This window comes from Phocoena sinus, chromosome 2 (genome assembly GCF_008692025.1).
Source record: "Phocoena sinus isolate mPhoSin1 chromosome 2, mPhoSin1.pri, whole genome shotgun sequence".
NCBI lineage: Eukaryota > Metazoa > Chordata > Mammalia > Artiodactyla > Phocoenidae > Phocoena > Phocoena sinus.
Genome location: NC_045764.1, coordinates 163269847 through 163292775, shown reverse-complemented (window position 1 = coordinate 163292775; position 22929 = coordinate 163269847). Strand labels below are relative to the sequence as shown.

The 22929-nt window shown below is 40.6% G+C and overlaps 1 protein-coding gene across 3 annotated transcripts in view; it reads left to right on the top strand.

Moving 5' to 3' along the window:
- Positions 1–1184: 1184 nt before the first annotated feature.
- The window catches only part of EML5 (EMAP like 5), a 172045-nt gene continuing 150300 nt past the window's right edge, over positions 1185–22929 (top strand). For 2 of the 3 annotated variants that reach the window (XM_032621290.1, XM_032621289.1), the window contains exon 1: positions 1674–1870. In XM_032621290.1, the coding sequence (XP_032477181.1) occupies positions 1674–1870 (197 nt within the window). Of the gene's footprint in view, positions 1871–22929 lie in introns of all 3 variants that reach the window. The other variant, XM_032621288.1, reaches the window with a different exon arrangement.

Here is a 22929-nt window from a genome sequence, read left to right as displayed (position 1 = left end):
ACTCCTTCAGAGTTTACTTTTCATGACATTTATGCAAATTCCTTCCTCTGAAATGGCCCTTCTTTCCTGCATGTAGACTAGAAGTCATAACCAAAACTGAAAAGGTATCCTCTTGTCTCAAACTGGTAATTTGCATCTTTGAGGAAGCATAGATTGGGTAACATCCATTGCAAGGTATGGGTACCATCTAGGAATCATCACCTCTGTGCAGTCACACTTCTTAAAAGGATGTTAGTTTATTCTAGCTTTTCTCAGGTTTCCAAGTTTTGGTATTTCCCAGGGAAATCAAAACGGATTTTTTTTAGACACGAAAGATTCATATTTGTATTTTATAAGTTATTATTTCTCGTTGTAAACCTTGCGGTTATCATTCTGCATTTAAAACCTTTTAAAATATGGATTTCAAATTATTTTACAAGTATTGGTAAATCCTGTGAGAGAGGGGGCACTTAGAAAACTGAGGAGGAGGGGAACTGACAGAGGAAGTCATTCCTCCCAGTACTTGTGTTTACAGGCTCATTCTCCAGAATTATGACTCAAGCTATTTTCAACATCACTGCAATGCAAAAAGTATCGAGTTCATTGGTGTTCAAAACAGTAACTAAAAAAATTCAGGTACCACTGCTATTTCTTAAGAAATTGGATCTGGCGTGTCATTTTACGATTTAAATTCTACTTTAAGCTTTGAGGTCACGTATACAAATAAGAAAATGTGCGCTTAGGAAGTCAGGTTTTATTCCCACTCAATGTTTGGTATAGTGAGCACTACGAAGCAGCTAGAAAACACACGCACACAAGGTATCAGGAAAAAAAAAAATGAGGTTAACATCCTAGTGTTGATTCTTCCACGCATAAACGTAGCCCTGGCCAGGTTCAGGGGCCTTGTGAGACAGGCGCTTCCCGGGCGAGACCTCCCAGAAGCAGGGAATGAGGGTGGCCCAGAGTCCCGCCGGGGCCTAAGCGGGACGCGGTCAGGGCGCCTGGGGTCGCTGGTCCTGGCCGAGGATAGCGGGACTAGACGTTAGGTGAGAGCGAGAGGACGGGAACCGCGACCCGGCAAAGGTACCCAAGGAGCACCCAGCGCCTTCGCGCTCCCCCGCTGGGAGGGGCGGGGCGGGGTTGGGCAGGGCGAGCGCGGGCGGGCTGCGACGGCGGCGAGGGGGCGGAGCCGCGCGAGGCTGCGCGCTCGCCGTTTTCCTGCGCTGTGGGGCGCGCGGCGCGGGTCCGCCGGGCTGTGGGACGAGGCCGCGGCGGGACGTGAACGCCGCAGGTGACCCGGGCGAGGAGCTGGGTGACAGGGCGGCGGCGGAGGCGTGGAGGCGGGAGGCGGGCCCTCGCTCGGCTCGGCTCGGCTCAAGGCTTGGGCGCTGCGGCCTGAGGAGACAAGGCGACCGAGGTGGGCGAAGAGAGGGCGCGCGGCACCCTCTTGACGGCCGGCGGCGCCCGCGGCCCTCAGCATGTTCCGCGAGGCGAGGGTTTTCCTCCCGCCCGTGGGCTGAGGCGGCGCCGGCGGCGGCAGGAGAAGCGACATGCACCTGCCAGGCGCGGCTTAGAGGACGCGGCAGGCGGCGAGTCCCGGCCGCCCGCGGGAGGGCTTGTTTCGCCCGGACGCCGCCGCCTCCCGCCTCCCGCCGCCGCGGGCCCGAGCGGAACGGCGGGGTGGGCGCCCCGACATGGCGGCCCGGAGCGCCCCGAGCTGCCACCTGCGGCTCGAGTGGGTGTACGGCTACCGGGGCCACCAGTGCCGCAACAACCTCTACTACACGGCGGCCAAGGAGATCGTGTACTTCGTGGCGGGCGTCGGCGTGGTGTACAGCCCGCGGGAGCACCGGCAGAAGTTCTACCGGGGCCACAGCGACGACATCATCAGGTACGGAGGGGCGGGGGCGGCCGCCGTCCCCTTGACACCCGCGCGCCGAGTTTGCACTTGCCGGTCCTTCTGGGTGCCCGTGACCCGCTCCTTCAGGGCGCATCGCCCGGGAGAGAAACCCGCAGCCATCTGGTCCCGAATCTGCCCTTTTAACACCGGAGAAATGCCTTTCCCCATCTTCGCGTTCTAGAGTCTCTCCCTCTCGGTCGGTGCGGTGACACCAAGTCCGCTTATCCACTGGGCGCTCGGTTTTCTGGCTGTGTACCCTTCTTCTATCATCAAATTTGTGAAATGTACGAAAGGTTATTTTGGTAGCATTATACTCCTTTAAATCCCTTCGTTGATTTCTTATTCAACGAATTCTTAAAGCGCCCGAGGAAAGTCCTTTACCTAGTAGAGGACTGATAAAAGTCCCCTAAGCTCTAGGCTGGTCCTGGGGAGCGCGCCCAGGATGGCATCCTGGAGGGCTCTCATCTCTTGGCCATAATGATTAGTTGAGGTTTCACTCCCTGCTGTTATCAGCAGATAGAAGAGAAACCCTGGCAACCTTCAGACAATTCATTGGACTTTAAAATGTGCACACCTATAGGCAGTTTGGGGATAGGTTTGATCCGAAGAAGGTGCTAAAAATAATTCTGATTTCCAATTATGTTTCCTTTTCAATAAAGCAATGCTAAATAAATATACTTTTGTATTTTTAACTTAAATCACAGTTTTGTCTTCATTTTAATTCTTTTGTGGGCAGCATCTTAAAGTTGGTCCCAGTGCTTGTTTACATTTCTTTAGTGAGCGGTGTATTTGAAATGTAATTATCAATCAGTGTCTCAGCAGAACTTTTGTGGCAAATAAAGTTAAAAGCTGCAGAAATTATTCTTGTCCATTGATTATTGTCTCAAGCACAGTATATTTGTCGTTGATGATGGAGAATGTGTTTTAAAACATTTTGAGACTATGTGTGTGTTTGTGTGTGTGTGGGCGCGCACTCGCGCTTGCTTCTTCTGGGTTTTTTAAAAGAGATTCTATGATTGGATATGGTTACTCAGTTTTATCCACATGTCTATTTTCCACAGGATTTAAATTGTGCATTTCAAATCCAGTATCATGGTTTGATGTCCTGTAGGCAAAAAACTCTGGCACTTAAATTCTGTAAATAAAGAAGATCTTCTATTTTGCATGTCTGTACGTCTATGCTCTGTAAGAGGGAAAAGGAGGCCTAGGACAAACAATAGGTAGGGCAAGATGGAGTAAAGATAAGGAGACCAGAAGCCGAGATTGTGGAGTAGGAAATGAGATAGTTTTTTGGGTTCAGTTGTTTGTTGTTATTCACCCCAAGAGTAGAATTTACCCCAGTTCTTTGTCTTTTTCCCTGATCCTTTCCAGTTTCTCTCTTCTTTTCCATGTGTTAGTTCTCTGACAGTTCAGGGGATAGTAGCCTTACATAGTTGAAGAAGCCTTGACTGAAGCCCTCCTCCAGATAGTCAGTCTCTTAGGTTCGATTCAGTAGGTGGGGTAGGTAGGTGTGAAGGATTTTGAGGTGCACGTCTGTTGTTTTTACTACTTGGTAGTTGAGAGCAATATGGTATGAAGATCTTCTGAAACTAGATATGATTTATTTGATGGGGTAAATGAGGTTTTGTTTATTCTTCCAGCAGTAATTTGAAGCTATATTATGTCACACTGCTTGAATTTTTATAATTGTGTTTCAGTAAATTGTAAGGAGGTGATGCTTTGCCTTCCTTTGGTATATAATATATACATAGTTGCACAACCATATATGTAGTATCTCAACGTGTTTCAAAAGTGAGATTACTCTAATTTTTGTCCTAATTGGATACTTGCTTATGATTTTATGCAAAGGATTCACCCTTAAAATAATTTATAAGAATAAAAAGTTTTCTTGAAAATTTCAATGGGGTAGTAAAATCTGAATATATAGCATCCTGAAATTGTGGCACAAATTTAGTACAGTGCTAAGACTATAACTTAGAAATCGCTCAAACTGTTTTGGAAATTTTGTTTCATACAATAATGGTAGAGATCATTCTTGTTTGTGAAATAGATCAGGAAAATGTTCAAAGCTTTCAAATTTGTTTCAATTCAGTGTTTGAAATACAAATATTGTTACTACTCCAGTAATTTTTCAATTCTGTCACAGCAGAAAATGTAATATTCATAAATGTGATGGCATGGTGGAAAACTGTTGCTGTAATGTTAGCCTTATTAGTAAAAAGTATAGTTTTTATCATCTGTTTTGTTTTCATACTTGCTTGAAACTTAGGTAAAACATATTAATTGAATATAACTTAGTCTGAAGCTGACTATACCAGAATGAGCAAGTCGTTGTCTTTAGGTTTTGAAAGTGTAGGTGCCATATTGGTTGTAGACTAAATAATGATCAGTTGCTTACCAGTTCTATCATCTTACTACATCTAGCATTGCCAATGGTGGTGCCACATGACTATCATTTTGTCTGTGTTGCATGTAGTTGTCTTACTTCTTTTTATTAGGTATGTGTATATATATATATAGTAATTTGTCCTTTAGTTATATTTATTTCAGTATTACTGACTTATGTAGAAATTAGTTTCACTGTCAGAAATAACACAGGAATTTTAGTCACTTTTTCTTTCTTAATGTTTTTTTTTCCTGTGTCCCAAGTTATATTGATAAAATTCTCTAGTTATTAAGTGTTTATTACAGGCTTAAGACTAAGTTATAAAATAGACTACTAGTAGTTTTAATATACGATGAACATCTGTAGCTTGGTCTGTATTTTGAAACTTTTGCCAGCTGTCTTCCCAAAGGATACAATAGCTTTTAAAATTAATTTTTCTAGATACTACCCATCAACACATTTTTGACAAGTTTGTGCTTGAAGTAGTGAACGTTATTGATAGTTTTCAAGTCATATATCACCAGTGAAGACCATTGATGGAATGTAGTTAGCTTGGTGCATTTTGTTACTACTTTTTTTTCCTTTAGACAAAATGAAAGGTGTAGTAGCTCTTCAATTGTGGTAGGTGGTGTTTTGAAGAAAGAAAACTGATCAAGCTTCATCATAATCTAGTAAAAGTGGTTTTTAACAGCTCTGTATTTATAGTATGGACATTTCATTTATTCAACACAAATCAAAATTGTCTTGAAAAAGCATTTCAGAATGTATGATGTCTCCATGGTGGATTGGTACTTTTTGTGTTTATGGGTTGAGGGTAGCAACTTTTTAAGGTCTGGCAGGAATTGCTGCAAACCTACTTGTTGTCTACTTAATGTTTCCAGATATATGGTCAATATTTCCCAAACTTGACTGATAACAGAATCAGGAGTTTTTTGCCAGTTTAAGGAGCTTTTTGCCAGTTTCTAGCCTTTTCATCAAATGCGCTAAGCTAGAATCCTCTAGAGCTGGATCCCAGAAATTTGTTTTTCAAACAGTGCCCCAGATGATTCTGTTTAGGAAACACGTTGCCAATCTGTATCCCAAAACATGCATGCATAGAATTCTTAAATAAGCAGTTTGAGAAGTGGGTAGAAACCCTCCCCTCAAACCTGATACCAGAATTTTCTTAAGCATTGTATAATATCTAGAAGCAATACTTCAGAAAGTATTAGATTACATACAGATTTAGTCAAATGTCCCTGTGTTTAAGTAACTAGAATTGGTGACCTGAACTTTCACAGACTATTTAATAATTCTGTTCTGTAAGATTTCACTTTATGTACTTGGATATCAAAATATTTATGGTTGTTTTTCAAATACTGCAGTTTAAGAGATAAAATTAAGATGTTTTCAGTCAAAGGTTTGAATTATCCAGAATAATAGTTCAAATTGTCATAAATGTACATTAAATGTATCTTTATTATTTACTTGGGGAAAAGACAAATTTTACATTTGTGTTATAATAACTTTTCCTTTAGTATTTTATAGTGTCTAATATATAGATAACTAGTAAAATATATTTGAATATAAATTAAGGAAAACATGGTAAATAAATTCTTTGAAGCTATTAAGAAGTAATAGTTTCTTAGAAACTATTAAGAAATAAGAATAGTTTCTTAGAAACTATTAACTTACTGTTCTTTCAAGTTCTTTTCACTCATCAAAGAAATATTTATTGAACATCTTTGTGGAAGGATCCCAGCTTTAAGGTATTAGGAGTTTAAGACACTATCAGTCAAGTAAAGAATCACTTAGAATACTATGTGTACTGTGGATAGTGGTATGTACATGGGCACATAACAGTTACAGTGATGTTACCTAGTGAATAGAATACCTAAGCTGCCTGGATCTTTAAGGAAAACAGAGAAGTCGTCATCAGAAGAAACGAGTGAAGGCATAGCATTTTGAGATGAGGTAACATCATATGCAATCGTCTTATGTTAAGAGAAAATATCTGAAAAAGTTGTTTGTACTCACTATCTTCAGTTCTTTTTCTCCCATTCAGTCTTAGCTCTATTATATTTCACCCTAGCAACTCTTATCAAGGTCACCGGTGACCTCCACAGTGCTATATCCAGTGGTCAATTCTCTGTTCTAATCTTATTTGATTTATCATCATCATTTGCCACAATTGGTTATACCCACCTTCTTAAGACACCTTCTTTTTTTTTTAAAGATTTTTTTTTAATGTGGACCATTTAAAAAATCTTTATTGAATTTGTTACAATATCGCTTCTGTTTTATGTTTTGGTTTTTTGGCCCCGAGGCATGTGGGATCTTAGCTCCCTGACCAGGCATCGAACCTGCACCCCCTGCATTGGAAAGCGAAGACTTAACCACTGGACTGCCAGGGAAGTCCCTTAAGACACTTTCTTAATTGGTGTCTGGGACACATCTTAGTGTAAAAATAGGTATTTCTTGCTTTACTTATTCTTTCAGCAAATATTTATTGAGCACCTATTAGTATTTACCAGGGACTATTTTTAGCACTAGAGTTATAGTGGTGAACCAAGCAGGTGAAATTCCCAGCCCTCATGGAACCTGTATCTACTGGGGGGAGATAATAAACAAGGTAAATTTCATATTTATATACATAATAAATATGTATATAGTGTGTACATATACATGTTATCTATTATTTTTGTATATATAGTGTGTATATCTATCTATATCTATATAGTATGTAAGGGCTAAGAAAAAAACAGGAAAGTGAGATAGAGACTACTGGGAAGAGTTTAGATAGGTGTTTGGATAGGGTAGCCAGGAACGCCTCACTGTAAAGTATACATTTAACACTTGAGTAGAGACTTGGAGGTGAGGGAATGTGCTGTGTGGCTATGAGGGAAGGACATTTCAGTCAAAGGGACTATCAAGTTCAAAAGGCCTGAAATGGAATGCCTCATGTGCTTGAGGAACAATATGAAAGCGTGGCTGGAGTGCAGTGAATTCACGTGAAAGTAGTAAAGAAATGAGGTCTGATGAAGTAATGGTGGTGGGAACAGATTGTGTACGACCTTACAGGCTTTTGAGAGGATTTTAGCCTTCCCATCTGAGGGAGATTAGAAGCCATTGGAGCAATTTAATCAAATTAGTGACATAATTTGTGTTAATGGTTTAACAAGGTCACTCTGGCTCCTATTTTGATGACAGACTGAGGGAGAGGGATAGGATGGAAGCAGAGAGACCACTTAGGGGACTGTTCTAAGACATATTGGTGGCTTGGACCAGAGTGGTTACAGTGGAAGCAGTGAGAAAGGATTAGATATATTTTGAAGATAGAGGCAACATGATTTACTGATGGACCAGGTATAAATTGTGACAGAAAAGAAAGGTCAATGGTAATTGCAGTTTTTGGCCAGAACACCTGAAAGAATAGAGTTGCCAATTACTGAATTAGCAAAGACTGGCAGGAGCAAATTTTCTGTTTTGGGAGAAAGGGAAGATCATGAGCTGTTTTAGAAGTGTTCTGTTTTAGATGCTAATAGACAACCAAGTGGGGTTGTACATTAGGCAGTTAAACATGCATGTCTATAATCCAGGGAAGCATTCTGGGCTTTGAGTGTTATCAGCATCTAGATAGTATTTAAAGCCATGAGCCTGGATGAGACTACTGAAGGAGTGAGTATGGACAAAGAATCTGAAAAATGGGTTCCCGCAGCCCTCCAACATTTAAATATAGGGGAGGTGGAAAAGAACTGACAATAAAGTGGCTAGAGAGGCAGGAGGAAGACCAAGAGAGTGTGGGGTCATGGAAGTCAAGTAAAGAGAGTTTTTCAGGGAGAAGGAAGTGATCAGCTGTATCAAGTAAGGTGAGTAGAGCTTCGCGTTAGTGGAGATGTTGGTTGTTTTGCAATAATTACATTGTAATCACGAGACTGTCCAGGAGACTGTGTATGTTCAGGTGATCAGGGAACAAAGAAAGAAGTCATCAAAATGAGTCATGTCATTAGTAGTATGCAAAACTGGCCTCCTTGAAGATTTGCTCCAGCAGCTTCTAGTTTGCTTGGTTATTTAAAAAATGGCAGCTCTAGATCCCTGCTGTTCAAAGATGTGGTCCTTAGACCAGCAAGAAATGCAGGTCTCAAACCCTACCCCAGGCCTACTGGATTAGACTCTGAATTTTAACAACGTTCTCAGGTAATGTTTTCGGTTTAAAATATTAAAGTTGTGGGTTTTAATATCAAAGTTTGAAAAGCACACTCTCGATCAGTGGTTTTCAGTGTGGTCCTTTAACCAGCAGCATTAGCATCACCTGCTAATGCTAGCATTAGCGCTTAACTAGGTGTTAGAAATGCAAATTCTTGAGCTTCACCCCAGACCAAATCAGAAAATCTAGATGGGGGCCCAGCAATCTACTTTAATCACCTACATGTGATATTGATGTATTCTGAAGTTTGAAAACCATTGCTCTAGATTCTTGGTTTTCAAACCTGGCTGCATATTAGAATCACTTGGAGAGTTAAAGCAACCATAATAAAACCACCAACGGCTGAGTCTCATCCCTAGAAACTTCAATTTAATTTATTTAGGGTGGGTCTCAGGTATAGTTTCTTTGTTGCTGTTTGCTTCTGTTTTTAAGCTTCCTAGATGATTCCAATAAGCAGCCAGGGTGGAAAACCACTGCTGTAGATATAGAAGTAATCCATGGTAGTGGGCTGGGAAGTCAAACTCAAAAAACTCAGGGCCTACCCAAATTTATTCATTTATGCATTATATCACATTATATACGCATTATATCACATATATGCATTATATGACAATATTTATCATTTACCAAGTATTGAGACCCCTTTAAAAATTTGGGCCTATTACCTAAGGTCCATTTGGAGATTTTTTATCAAAAGAAGCAACCCTTTGTATTGTTTTCCATTAATGGATCTGCCCAGTGTTATCAGTGACTGAAAACATGAAAAGACAGATACCTTGCATCATCAGTCCAGAAAAATGCTTACTCACTGGGGACCTGGAAGGTTCACTTAATGGGCAAAATTATGTGCATCCTGGATGGTGCCAACTGAGGTGTAACTCCATGCCCCAGGTGTTGATTTCAGCAGGCTCCTAGATCAGTTGTAGTGGGTTTGGGCCAATGATTTGGACCATGGAAAGCCCAAGATTGTCCATTAATAAATTTCCATTTTGGAGCCAGGATCTGCAGTCAGAAATAGACCAAATATCCAGTATGTTAATATTTGAAGAAGCATCTAAACGCCCCTCAGAAGGACAGATCATCCCCCCTCTATGAAATTCTAAAGTGGACATATTCACAAGGACAGTTGAAATAGCACCCTAGATTCATGTCCGGTGAGGGCAAGGTAGCTGAGACTGCATGTTGCCACTGACAGCTGACTGGCTTCTCTTTAGGCCAGCAAGTGTCCTCCATTGTGTCTTCAGTATGAATCAATATTCTGAAACAGTATAAGGACTGGCAAGGGGTTACACCTAGCCAGTGTAAACAAGCTGCCTTGGCTGCAGTGGTATCTATTCTAATTATAAGGTGGCACATGGTATCACCATATTGGCCAAAGACAGCAAGAACTTGCATGAAAGGCTTAATAGATCCTGGATTTCCTGTCTACAATATCACCCTCTGTGTATTGGATTATTAAAAGATCAAGGGAAATATAGTGCCCACCTTACAACACTGGCATGCATATCCATCTGTATTAGTAAGCATGGCAGAAAAATACTAAAAAATTCTTGGAATGAGGGGGTAGGCAATGGGACTGAAGATGGACATTGGACCCTGGATCTAGCGGTTTTTGAGGCCACAGGCAGGCTCAATGCATCATAACACCACTAAATTCTAAAAAAAATTTTGTTTTGGGTTGGGTGGCTCATAATGCTGGATTGGCTAATAAGAGGTTGTGATTGTAGGAGGTGTTAACTCATTTCACTCTAAAAGTTACCTTGTTCTTCACAATCAGGGAGAGATACCTGATTTTACTTTAATACAGGGGCTGGGGATATAGAAACAAAGCAAAGAGGTTGGATGTGAGGTCAGAATTCTGGATTGTATCATTGCCAAGGTATAGATGGGTGTTCAACCTCTCAATGGAGCCCAAGAAAGGGAGAGGTCATAGTCATGGGTGCTGGAAACATGGAATGTGTGGCAGAACAGGAGCACCTAATTGAACTTAAAGGCCCAGAAATAATTTTTTGTTAAGAGAAGTGTATATAACCTGTTCCTCAAATCAGTTAGAAGAACTGAGATGCACGGTTGCCATAGGTCTCTTTGTTGAGGAAATCCTGCTGCTCTTTCTGTCCCTGGGAATCACGTACCTATTTCACCTCCCAACCAAAGAGGACATTCATTCTTTATCTTTTTTTCATTACTATGAGAGGACTTTCTTTCCTGGTCAGGAATACAGTACTAGACACTACTGCCTCTGGTGTGGAAGCTCACATTACATATTCATTTCAGTCTATGGAGAGTAATGACAATTGCCACAGGCAGTTACTCCTAAGAATTTTGCAATTTTTACTCAGTATGATGTTGATTGTGATAATATTAAATTAGCCACAAGATGATGGTGTAACCAGGTCTAACCACCTCAGTGTCCATATTTTTACAGATATTAAGGTTGATCAGGAAGCAGGGTATAATTCCCAATTAGGAGTGGAAAGTGGAAGGCTATTTTAAGTCTTAGAACATAGGTGACAACTAATTACAGAGTCCACAGACTGGTCATCATTACCTGGTTGCAGTGTGACTTTTCTAATTATTAGTTAACCCGTGGACAATGTATATAACACACAAAGCACCAAAGAGGGTGGCACTACTAACATGGTAAGAAGTTTTACCGGAGTCTGGATATTAGATTTAGATTGCAAGTTGACATGCACCTGCAAAAGACAATTTTTGCAGCATACAAAGAGACCATGTAGGAGTCTGAAATTGACATAATAGGGAATATGAGAGGTTTGGTAGGTCCCCTCTTAGAGGGTGGTTATTATATTTTAAAAATTATTGATACATATTTATAATAGAAAAATATAGAAAAAGAAAAAATTTACCCACAGTCTTGTAACCTAGAGATATTACTATTGTGTTTTAGATTATTTTTTTTGAAGTCTTTATGATACATGTATCATAAGACTTTAAGACTTTATTTTTTTAGAGCAGTTTTAGGTTTACAGCAAAAGTGAGAGGAAGGTACAGATTTCCTATATTCTGCTGCCCCCACACATGCATTGCCTCCCCATTATCAACATCATTCACCAGAATGGTACATTTTATCCAAAGATGAACCTATATTGACACATCATAATCACTCAAAGTTTATAGTTTACCTTAGGGTTCACTCTTGGTGTTGTACATTCTATGGGATTGAACAAATGTTTAATGACATATATCCATCATTATCGTATCATACAGAGTATTTTCACTGGCCTAAAAATCCTCTGCTCTGCCTGTTCACATACTGCCCCTCCCTGCAACAACTGATTTTTTTTTCCTTTTTTTAAATGGGAGTGTAATTGCTTTACAATGTTGTATTAGTTTCTGCTCTACAGTGAAGTGAAGCAGCTATATGTATACATATATCCCCTGCCTCTTGGACCTCCTTCCCACCCCCACATTCCCCCTATCTAGGTCATCACAGAGCACCGAGCAGAGCTTCCTGTGCTTTATAGCAGGTTCCCACTAGCTACCTATCTTATGCATGGTAGTGTATGTAATTACTGACTCTGTAGTTTTGCCTCTTCCAGAATGTCATATGGTTGGAGTCATATAGTATGTAGCCTTTTCAGATGGCCTTCTCTCACTTAGTAATATGTATTTATGGTTCCTCCATGCCTTTTCTTGGCTTGATAGCTCATTTCTTTAGTGCTGAATAATATTGTATTGTCTGGATTGACAGTTGTCTTTGACATTGTCTTTCACAGAGCAGAAGTTTTTTATTTTAATGAAGTCCAGCTTATCAGTTATTTCTTTCATGGATCCTGTGTTTGATGTTATAACTAAAAAGGCATCACCAAAACCAAGGTCATCTAGGTTTTCTCCTATGTTTTCCAGGAATTTTACAGTTTAACATTTAGGTCTCTGATTCATTTTGAGTTAATATTTGTGAAAGGTATAAGGTCTCTGTCTAGATTCACTTTTTATATGTAGATGTCCAGTTGTTCCAGCACTATTCGTTGAAGGAGACTATCTTTGCTGCATTGTATTGCCTTTGCTCCTTTGTCAAAGATCAGTTGATTATATTTATATGGGTCTATTTCTGGGCTCTGTATTCTGTTCCATTGATATATTTTGTCTACTCTTTTGCAAATACCATATTGTCATTTTTCCTTCTAATTTTATTAAGTTTTATTTATCTTATAAGTGGAAGTTTGTGTCTTTTGATCATCTTCATCCAATTCCCCCCCACCTCCCCGCCTCTGGTAACCAGAAATTTGATCTCTTTTTCTGTGAGTTTGTTTGTTTTTGAAGTATAATTGACCTGCAATACTATGTTAGTTTCTATTACACAACATAGTGATTTGATATTTCTATACATTTCAAAATGATCACCATGATAAGTCTAGTTAATATGTGTCACCACACAAAGATACTACATAGTTATTGACTATATTCCCCACACTGTACATAGCATTCTGTGCATGTGTGTGTGTGCGTGCATGTGTATGTATGATTACTTGAAGTTACTGATCTCTTAAGTTCAAACTCATTTTAACAACCCTGCATTTTTACCCTCCCTCCGCATGTTTACTGTTTTTTTTTTTTTTTTTTTTTTTTTTTTTTTTTTTTTGCGGTACGTGGGCCTCTCACTGCTGTGGCCTCTCCCGTCGCTCCAGATGCACAGGCCCAGCAGCCATGGCTCACGGGCCCAGCCACTCTGTGGCATGTGGGATCTTCCCGGACCGGGGCACGAACCCATGTCCCCTGCATTGGCAGGCGGACTCTCAACCACTGAGCCACCAGGGAAGCCCTGTTTACTGTTTTTGACATCATATTTTACATCTTTTGTTTTATATCTTTTGTGTATCCCTTAACTACTTATTGCAGATATAGAAGATTTTATGACTTCTGTCTTTTAATCTTCTTACTATGGCTGATTTACTACCTTTACTGTATATTTGTCTTTACCAGTGAGATTTTTTCCTTTCACAATTTTCATCTTTCTAGTTGTAGCCTTTTCTTTTTCACTTAGAGTTGTCCCTTTAACATTTCTTGTAAAGCTGGTTTAGTGGCGCTGAACTCTTTTAGCTTTTGCTTGTCCATAAAACTTTTGGTCTCTCCATAAAATCTGAACACAAGCTTTACCAGGTCGAGTATACTTGGTTGTAGATTTATCCCTTTCATCACTTTAAATGTATCATGCCCCTCCCTCCTGGCCTACAGAGTTTCTGCTGAAAGGGCAGCTGATAGCCTTATGGGAGTTCCCTTGTACTTAAATTGCTACTTTTCCCATGCTTCTTTTAACATTCTCTGTCTTTAATTTTTATGTCTTGGTGTGGTCCTCTTTGGATTGATTCTCTGTGGGACTCTCTGTGCTTCCTGGACCTGGATGTCTGTTTCCTTCTCCAGGTTAGGGAAGTTTTCAGCTATTATATCTTCAAATATGTTCCCTGCCACTTTCTCTCTTTCTTCTTCTGGGACCCCTATAATTCAAACGTTAGTATGCTTGATGTCTCAGAGGTCTCTTAAGCTGTCCTCATTTCTTTTTATTCTTTCTTCTGTTCAGCTTAAGTGATTTCCACTACTTTGTCTGCCAGCTCACAGATCCATTCCACTGTATCATTTAATCTGTTGATTCCTTCTAGTGTATTTCTCCATTTCAGTTATTGTATTCTTCAGCTCTGCTTGGTTTTTCTTTATATTTTTAAACTCTTTGTTAGAAACTATTTTTTTTTTAAACATCTTTATTGGGGTATAATTGCTTTACAATGGTGTGTTAGTTTCTGCTTTAAAACAAAGTGAATCAGCTATACATATACATATGTTCCCATATATCTTCCCTCTTGTGTCTCCCTCCCTCCCACTCTCCTCATCCCACCCCTCCAGGCTGTCACAAAGCCCCGAGCTAATATCCCTGTGCCTTGCGGCTGCTTCCCCCTATCTACCTTACTACGTTTGTTAGTGTGTATATGTCCATGACTCTCTCTCGCCCTGTCAAAACTCACCCTTCCCCCTCCCCATATCCTCAAGTCCGTTCTCCAGTAGGTCTGCGTCTTTATTCCTGTCTTACCCCTAGGTTCTTCATGACATTTTTTTCCCCCTTAAATTCCATATATATGTGTTAGCATATGGTATTTGTCTTTTTCTTTCTGACTTACTTCACTCTGAATGACAGACTCTAGGTCTATCCATCTCATTACAAATAGCTCAATTTCATTTCTTTTTAAGGCTGAGTAATATTCCATTGTATATATGTGCCACATCTTCTTTATCCATTCATCCGATGATGGGCGCTTAGATTGTTTCCATCTCTGGGCTATTGTAAATAGAGCTGCAGTGAACATTTTGGTATATGACTCTTTTTGAATTTTGGTTTCCTCAGGGTATATGCCCAGTAGTGGGATTGCTGGGTCATATGGTAATTCTATTTGTAGTTTTTTAAGGAACCTCCATACTGTTCTCCATAGTGGCTGAACCAATTCACATTCCCACCAGCAGTGCAAGAGTGTTCCCTTTTCTCCACACCCTCTCCAGCATTTATTGTTTGTAGATTTTTTGATGATGGCCATTCTGACTGGTGTGAGATGATATCTCATTGTAGTTTTGATTTGCATTTCTCTAATGATTAATGATGTTGAAGATTCTTTCATGTGTTTGTTGGCATTCTGTATATCTTCTTTGGAGAAATGTCTGTTTAGGTCTTCTGCCCATTTTTGGATTGGGTTGCTTATTTTTTTGTTATTGAGCTGCATGAGCTGCTTGTAAATTTTGTAGATTAATCCTTTGTCAGTTGCTTCATCTGCAAATATTTTCTCCCATTCTGAGGGTTGTCTTTGGGTCTTGATTATGGTTTCCTTTGCTGTGCAAAAGCTTTGAAGTTTCATTAGGTTCCATTTGTTTATTTTTGTTTTTATTTCCATTACTCTAGGAGGTGGGTCAGAAAGGATCTTGCTGTGATTTATGTCATAAGAGTGTTCTGCCTATGTTTTCCTCTAAGAGTTTGATAGTTTCTGGCCTTACATTTAGGTCTTTAATCCATTTTGAGCTTATTTTTGTGTATGGTGTTAGGGAGTGATCTAATCTCATACTTTTACATGTACCTGTCCAGTTTTCCCAGCACCATTTATTGAAGAGGCTGTCCTTTCTCCACTGTACATTCCTGCCACCTTTATCAAAGATAAGGTGTCCATATGTGCGTGGGTTTATCTCTGGGCTTTCTATCCTGTTCCATTGATCTATCTTTCTGTTTTTGTGCCATTCCATACTGTCTTGATTACTGTAGCTTTGTAGTATAGTCTGAAGTCAGGGAGCCTGATTCCTCCAGCTCCTTTTTTCGTTCTCAAGATTGCTTTGGCTATTCGGGGTCTTTTGTGTTTCCATACAAATTGCGAAATTTTTTGTTCTAGTTCTGTGAAAAATGCCAGTGGTAGTTTGATAGGGATTGCATTGAATCTGTAGATTGCTTTGGGTAGTAGAGTCATTTTCACAATGTTGATTCTTCCCATCCAAGAACATGGTATATCTCTCCATCTATTTGTATCATCTTTAATTTCTTTCATCAGTGTCTTATAATTTTCTGCATACAGGTCTTTTTTCTCCTTAGGTAGGTTTATTCCTAGATATTTTATTCTTTTTGTTGCAATGGTAAATGGGAGTGTTTTCTTGATTTCACTTTCAGATTTTTCATCATTAGTATATAGGAATGCCAGAGATTTCTGTGCATTAATTTTGTATCCTGCTACTTTACCAAATTCATTGATTAGCTCTAGTAGTTTTCTAGTAGCATCTTTAGGATTCTCTATGTATAGTATCATGTCATCTGCAAAGAGTGACAGCTTTACTTCTTCTTTTCCGATTTGGATTCCTTTTATTTCCTTTTCTTCTCTGATTGCTGTGGCTAAAACTTCCAAAACTATGTTGAATAAGAGTGGTGAGAGTGGGCAACCTTGTCTTGTTCCTGATCATAGTGGAAATGCTTTCAGTTTTTCACCATTGAGGATGATGTTTGCTGTGGGCTTGTCATATATGGCCTTTATTATGTTGAGGAAAGTTCCCTCTATGCCTACTTTCTGCAGGGTTTTTATCATAAGTGGGTGTTGAATTTTGTCGAAAGCTTTCTCTGCATCTATTGAGATGATCATATGGTTTTTCTCCTTCAATTTGTTAATATAGTTTATCACATTGATAGATTTGCGTATATTGAAGAATCCTTGCATTCCTGGAATAAACCCCACTTGATCATGGTGTATGATCCTTTTAATGTGCTGTTGGATTCTGTTTGCTAGTATTTTGTTGAGGATTTTTGCATCTATGTTCATCAGTGATATTGGCCTGTAGTTTTCTTTCTTTGTGACATCCTTGTCTGGTTTTGGTATCAAGGTGATGGTGGCCTCGTAGAAGGAATTTGGGAGTGTTCCTCCCTCTGCTATACTTTGGAAGAGTTTGAGAAGGATAGGTGTTAGCTCTTCTCTAAACGTTTGATAGAATTCACCTGTGAAGCCATCTGGTCCTGGGCTTTTGTTTGTTGGAAGATTTTTAATCACAGTTTCAATTTCAGTGCTTGTGATTGGTCTGTTCATATTTTCTATTTCTTCCTGATTCAGTCTTGGCAGGTTGTGCATTTCTAAGAATTTGTCCATTTCTTCCAGATTGTCCATTTTATTGGCATAGAGTTGCTTGTGGTAATCTCTCATGATTTTTTTTATTTCTGCAGTGTCAGTTGTTACTTCTCCTTTCTCATTTCTAATTCTATTGATTTGAGTCTTCTCCCTTTTTTTCTTGATGAGTCTGGCTAGTGGTTTATCTATTTTGTTTATCTTCTCAAAGAACCAGCTTTTAGTTTTATTGATCTTTGCTACCGTTTCCTTCATTTCTTTTTCATTTATTCCTGATCTGATTTTTATGATTTCTTTCTTTCTTCTAGCTTTGGGGTTTTTTGTTCTTCTTTCTCTAATTGCTTGAGGTGCAAGGTCAGGTTGTTTATTCGAGATGTTTCCTGCTTCTTAAGGTGGGCTTGTATTGCTATAAACTTCCCCCTTAGAACTGCTTTTGCTGCATCCCATAGGTTTTGGGTCGTTGTGTCTCCATTGTCATTTGTTTCTAGGTATTTTTTTATTTCCTCTTTGATTTCTTCAGTGATCACTTCATTATTAAGTAGTGTATTGTTTAGCCCTCATGTGTTTGTATTTTTTACAGATCTTTTCCTGTAATTGATATCTTCTAGTCTCATGGTGTTGTGGTCAGAAAAGATACTTGATACAATTTCAATTTTCTTAAATTTACCAAGGCTTGATTTGTGACCCAAGATATGATCTATCCTGGAGAATGTCCCATGAGCACTTGAGAAAAATGTGTATTCTGTTGTTTTTGGATGGAGTGTCCTATAAATATCAATTAAGTCCATCTTGTTTAATGTATAATTTAAAGCTTGTGTTTCCTTATTTATTTTCATTTTGGATGATCTGTCCATGGGTGAAAGTGGGGTGTTAAAGTCCCCTACTATGAATGTGTTACTGTCGATCTCCCCTTTTATGGCTGTTAGTATTTGCCTTATATATTGAGGTGCTCCTATGTTGGGTGCATAAATATTTACAATTGTTATATCTTCTTCTTGGATCGATCCCTTGATCATTATGTAGTGTCCTTCTTTGTCTCTTTTAATAGTCCTTATTTTAAAGTCTGTTTTGTCTGATATGAGAATTGCTACTCCAGCTTTCTTTTGGTTTCCATTTGCATGGAATATCTTTTTCCATCCCCTTACTTTCAGTCTGTATGTGTCTCTAGGTCTGAAGTGGGTCTCTTGTAGACAGCATATATAAGGGTCTTGTTTTTGTATCCATTCAGCCAATCTCTGTCTTTTGGTGGGAGCATTTAGTCCATTTACATTTAAGGTAATTATCGATATGTATGTTCCTATTCCCATTTTCTATACTGTTTTGGGTTCGTTATTATAGGTTGTTTCCTTCTCTTGTGTTTCTTGTCTAGAGAAGTTCCTTTAGCATTTGTTGTAAAGCTGGTTTGGTGGTGCTGAACTCTCTCAGCTTTTGCTTGTCTGTAAAGGTTTTAATTTCTCCATCAAATCTGAATGAGATCCTTGCTGGGTAGAGTAGTCTTGGTTGCAGGTTTTTCTCCTTCATCACTTTCAGTATGTCCTGCCACTCCCTTCTGGCTTGTAGGGTTTCTGCTGAGAGATCAGCTGTTAACCTTATGGGGATTCCCTTGTGTGTTATTTGTTGTTTTTCCCTTGCTGCTTTTAATATGCTTTCTTTGTATTTAATTTTTGACAGTTTGATTAATATGTGTCTTGGTGTATTTCTCCTTGTATTTATCCTGTATGGGACTCTCTGTGCTTCCTGGACTTGATTAACTATTTCCTTTCCCATATTAGGGAAGTTTTCAACTATAATCTCTTCAAATATTTTCTCAGTCCCTTTCTTTTTCTCTTCTTCTTCTGGAACCCCTATAATTCGAATGTTGGTGCGTTTAATGTTGTCCCAGAGGTCTCTGAGACTGTCCTCAGTTCTTTTCATTCTTTTTTCTTTATTCTGCTCTGCAGTAGTTATTTCCACTACTTTATCTTCCAGGTCACTTATCCGTTCTTCTGCCTCAGTTATTCTGCTATTGATCCTATCTAGAGTAGGATTTCATGTATTGCATTGTTCATCGTTGCTTGTTTCATCTTTATTTCTTCTAGGTCCTTGTTAACTGTTTCTTACATTTTGTCCATTCTACTTCCAAGATTTCGGATCATCCTTACTATCATTATTCTGAATTCTTTTTCAGGTAGACTGCCTATTTCCTCTTCATTTGTTAGGTCTGGTGCATTTTTATCTTGCTCCTTCATCTGCTGTGTGTTTTTCTGTCTTCTCATTTTGCTTATCTTACTGTGTTTGGGGGTCTCCTTTTTGCAGGCTGCACGTTCGTAGTTCCCGTTGTTTTTGATGTCTGTCTCCAGTGGCTAAGGTTGTTTCAGTGGGTTGTGTAGGCTTCCTGGTGGAGGGGACTAGTGCCTGTGTTGTGGTGGATGAGGCTGGATCTTGTCTCTCTAGTGGGCAGGTTCACGTCTGGTGGTGTGTTTTGGGGTGTCTGTGGCCTTATTCTGATTTTAGGCAGCCTCTCTGCTAATGGGTGGGGTTGTGTTCCTGTTTTGCTAGTTGTTTGGCATAGGTTGTCCAGCACTGTGGCTTGCTGGTCGTTGAGTGAAGCTGGGTGCTGGTGTTAAGATGGAGGTCTCTGGGAGATTTCTGCCGTTTAATACTATGTGGAGCTGGGAGGTCTCTTGTTGACCAGTGTCCTGAAGTTGGCTCTCCTACCTCAGAGGCAGAGCCCTGACTCCTGGCTGGAGCACCAGGAGCCTTTCATCCACACAGCTCAGAATAAAAGGGAGAAAAAGTAGAGAGAATTAGTAGAAGTATGAGTAAAGAAAGAAGGAAAGGAGGAAAGGAAGGAAGGAAGTAAGAAGCAAAGAAGGAAAGAAAGGGAGGGAGTGAGGGAGGGAGGAAGGAAGGAGGGAAGGAATGAGGGAAAGAAGGAAAAAAGAAAGAAAGAAGATACAGTAAAAATAAAGTATAGTATAGTTATTGAATTAAAAAATATTTAGAAAAAAAAAAGGGACGGATAGAACCTTAGGACAAATGTTGGAAGCAAAGCTATACAGAGAAAATCGTACACAGAAGCATACACATACACCTTCACAAAAAGAGGTAAAGGGGGAAAAATCATAAATCTTGCTCTCAGAGACCACCTCCTCAATTTGGGTTGATTCATTGTCTAAAGGAGGGAAGGAAGGAAGGAAAGAAAGAAAGAATGAAGGTAAAGTATAATAAAGTTATTACAATTAAAATTAATTATTAAGAAAAAAATTTAAAAAAACCATGGACGGATAGAGCCCTAGGACAAATGGTGGAAGCAAGAGTATACAGACAAGATCTCACACAGAAGCATACACGTACACATTCACAAAAAGAGGAAAAGGGAAAAAAATCATAGATCTCGCTCCTAAATTCCACCTCTTCAATTTGGGATCATTCCTTGTCTATTCAGGTATTCCACAGGTGCAGGGTATATCAAGTTGATTGTGGAGCTTTAATCCGCTGCTTCTGAGGCTGTTGGGAGAGATTTCCCTTTCTCTTCTTTGTTCTCACAGCTCACAGGAGCCCAGCTTTGGATTTGGCCCTGCCTCTGCGTGTAGGTCGCTGGAGGGCGTCTGTTTTTTGCTCAGACAGGACAGGGTTAAAGGCGCCGCTGATTCGGGGGCTCCAGCTCACTCAGGCCGGGGGTTGGGGGGGGGAAGGAGGGGCACTGCGTGTGGGGCGGGCCTGTGGCGTCAGAGGCGGCGTGACGTTGCGGCAGAGGCCGGCGTGACGTTGCACCAGCCTGAGGCCCGCCGTGCGTACTCCCGGGGAAGTTGTCCCTGGATCCCGGGAACCTGGCAGTGGCGGGCTGCACAGGCTCCACGGAAGAGGGGCGCGGAGAGTGACCTGTTCTCGCACACAGGCCCGTTGGTGGCGGCAGCAGCAGCCTTAGCGTCTCCCGCCCGTCTCTGGGGTTCGCGGTTTTAGCCGCGGCTCGCGCCCGTCTCTGGAGTTCCTTTAAGCAGCGCTCTTAAACCCCTCTCCTCGTGCACCAGGAAACAAAGAGGGAAGAAAAAGTCTCTTGCCTCTTCGGCAGGTGCACGCTTTTCCCCGAACTCCCTCCCGGCTAGTCGTGGTGCACTAACCCCTTCAGGCTATGTTCAAGCCGCCAACCCCAGTCCTCTCCCTGCGCTCGGTCGGGAACCAAAACCCGAGCCTCAGCTCGCAGCCCCTCCCGCCCTGGCGGGCGAGCAGACAAGCCTCTCGGGCTGGTGAGTGCTGGTCGGCACCGATCCTCTGTGCGGGAATCTCCCCGCTTTGCCCTCCGCACCCGTCGCTGTGCACTCCTCCGCGGTCCCGAAGCTCCCCCCCTCCACCTCCCGCAGTCTCCGCCCATGAAGGGGCTTCCTAGTGTGTGCAAACTTTTCCTCCTTCACAGCTCCCTCCCACTGGTGCAGGTGCCGTCCTTATTCTTTTGTCTCTGTTTTTTCTTTTTTTCTTTTGCCCTACCCAGGTACGTGGGGAGTTTCTTGCCTTTTGGGAGGTCTGAGGTCTTCTGCCAGCCTTCAGTAGGTGTTCTGTAGGAGTTGTTCCCCGTGTAGATGTATTTCTGGTGTATCCGTGGGGAGGAAGGCGATCTCCGCGTCTTACTCTTCCGCCATCTTCAAGGTCCCCCTCTTCTTTGGGATCAGAGATCCACCTTAAATATAAGAACACATCATTTGTAAAACAGCTGCTGGCATATCATGGGGTCCGAAAAAGCTAGAAAGCCCAGCTCGAAAGGCTCGTCTGCTCACCCCCCTACTATTATTGTTTTACTGTTGATTTCCTCTTTTATAGCTGTTAGCATTTGCCTTATGTATTGAGGTGCTCCTGTGTTGGGTGCATATATATTTATAACTGTTATATCTTCTTCTTGGATTGATCCCTTGATCATTATGTAGTGTCCTTCCTTGTCTCTTGTAACATTCTTTATTTTAAAGTCTATTTTATCTGATATGAGTATTGCTACTCCAGCTTTCTTTTGATTTCCATTTGCATGGAATATCTTTTTCCATCCCCTCACTTTCATTCTGTATATGTCCCTAGGTCTCCTGTAGACAGCATATATATGGGTCTTGTTTTTGTATCCATTCAACAAGCCTCTGTCTTTTGGTTGGAGCATTTAATCCATTTACGTTTAAGGTAATTATTGATATGTATGTTCCTATTACCATTTTCTTAATTGTTTCAGGTTTGTTTTTATAGGTTCTTTTCTTCTTTTGTGTTTCCCCTTTAGAGAAGAAGTTCCTTTCGCATTTTTTGTAGAGCTGGTTTGGTGGTGCTGAATTCCCTTAGCTTTTGCTTGTCTGTAAAGCCTTTGATTTCTCTGTCAACTCTGAATGAGATCCTTGCCAGGTAGAGTAATCTTGCTTGTAGGTTCTTCCCTTTCATCACTTTAGATAAATCATGCCACTCCCTTCTGGCTTGTAGAGTTTCTGCTGAGAAATCAGCTGTTGTATGTTATTTGTCATTTTTATATGACAAATGTATGTTTGTATGTTATTTGTCATGTGTTGTATGTTACTTGTCATTTTTCCCTTGTTGCTTTTAATAATTTTTCTTTGTCTTTAATTTTTGTCAGTTTGATTACTGCGTGTCTCCGCATGTTTCTCCTTGGGTTTATCCTGCTTGGGACTCTCTGCACTTCCTGGACTTGGGTGGCTATTTCCTTTCCCATGTTAGCGGAGTTTTCGACTGTAATCTCTTCACATATTTTCTCGGGTCCTTTCTCTCTCTCATCTCCTTCTGGGACCCCTATAATGCGAATGTTGGTGCATTTAATGTTGTCCCAGAGATCTCTTAAGCTGTCTTCATTTCTTTTCATTCTTTTTTCTTTCTCCTCTTCCAGGGCAGTGAATTCCACCATTCTGTTTTCCAGGTCACTTATCCG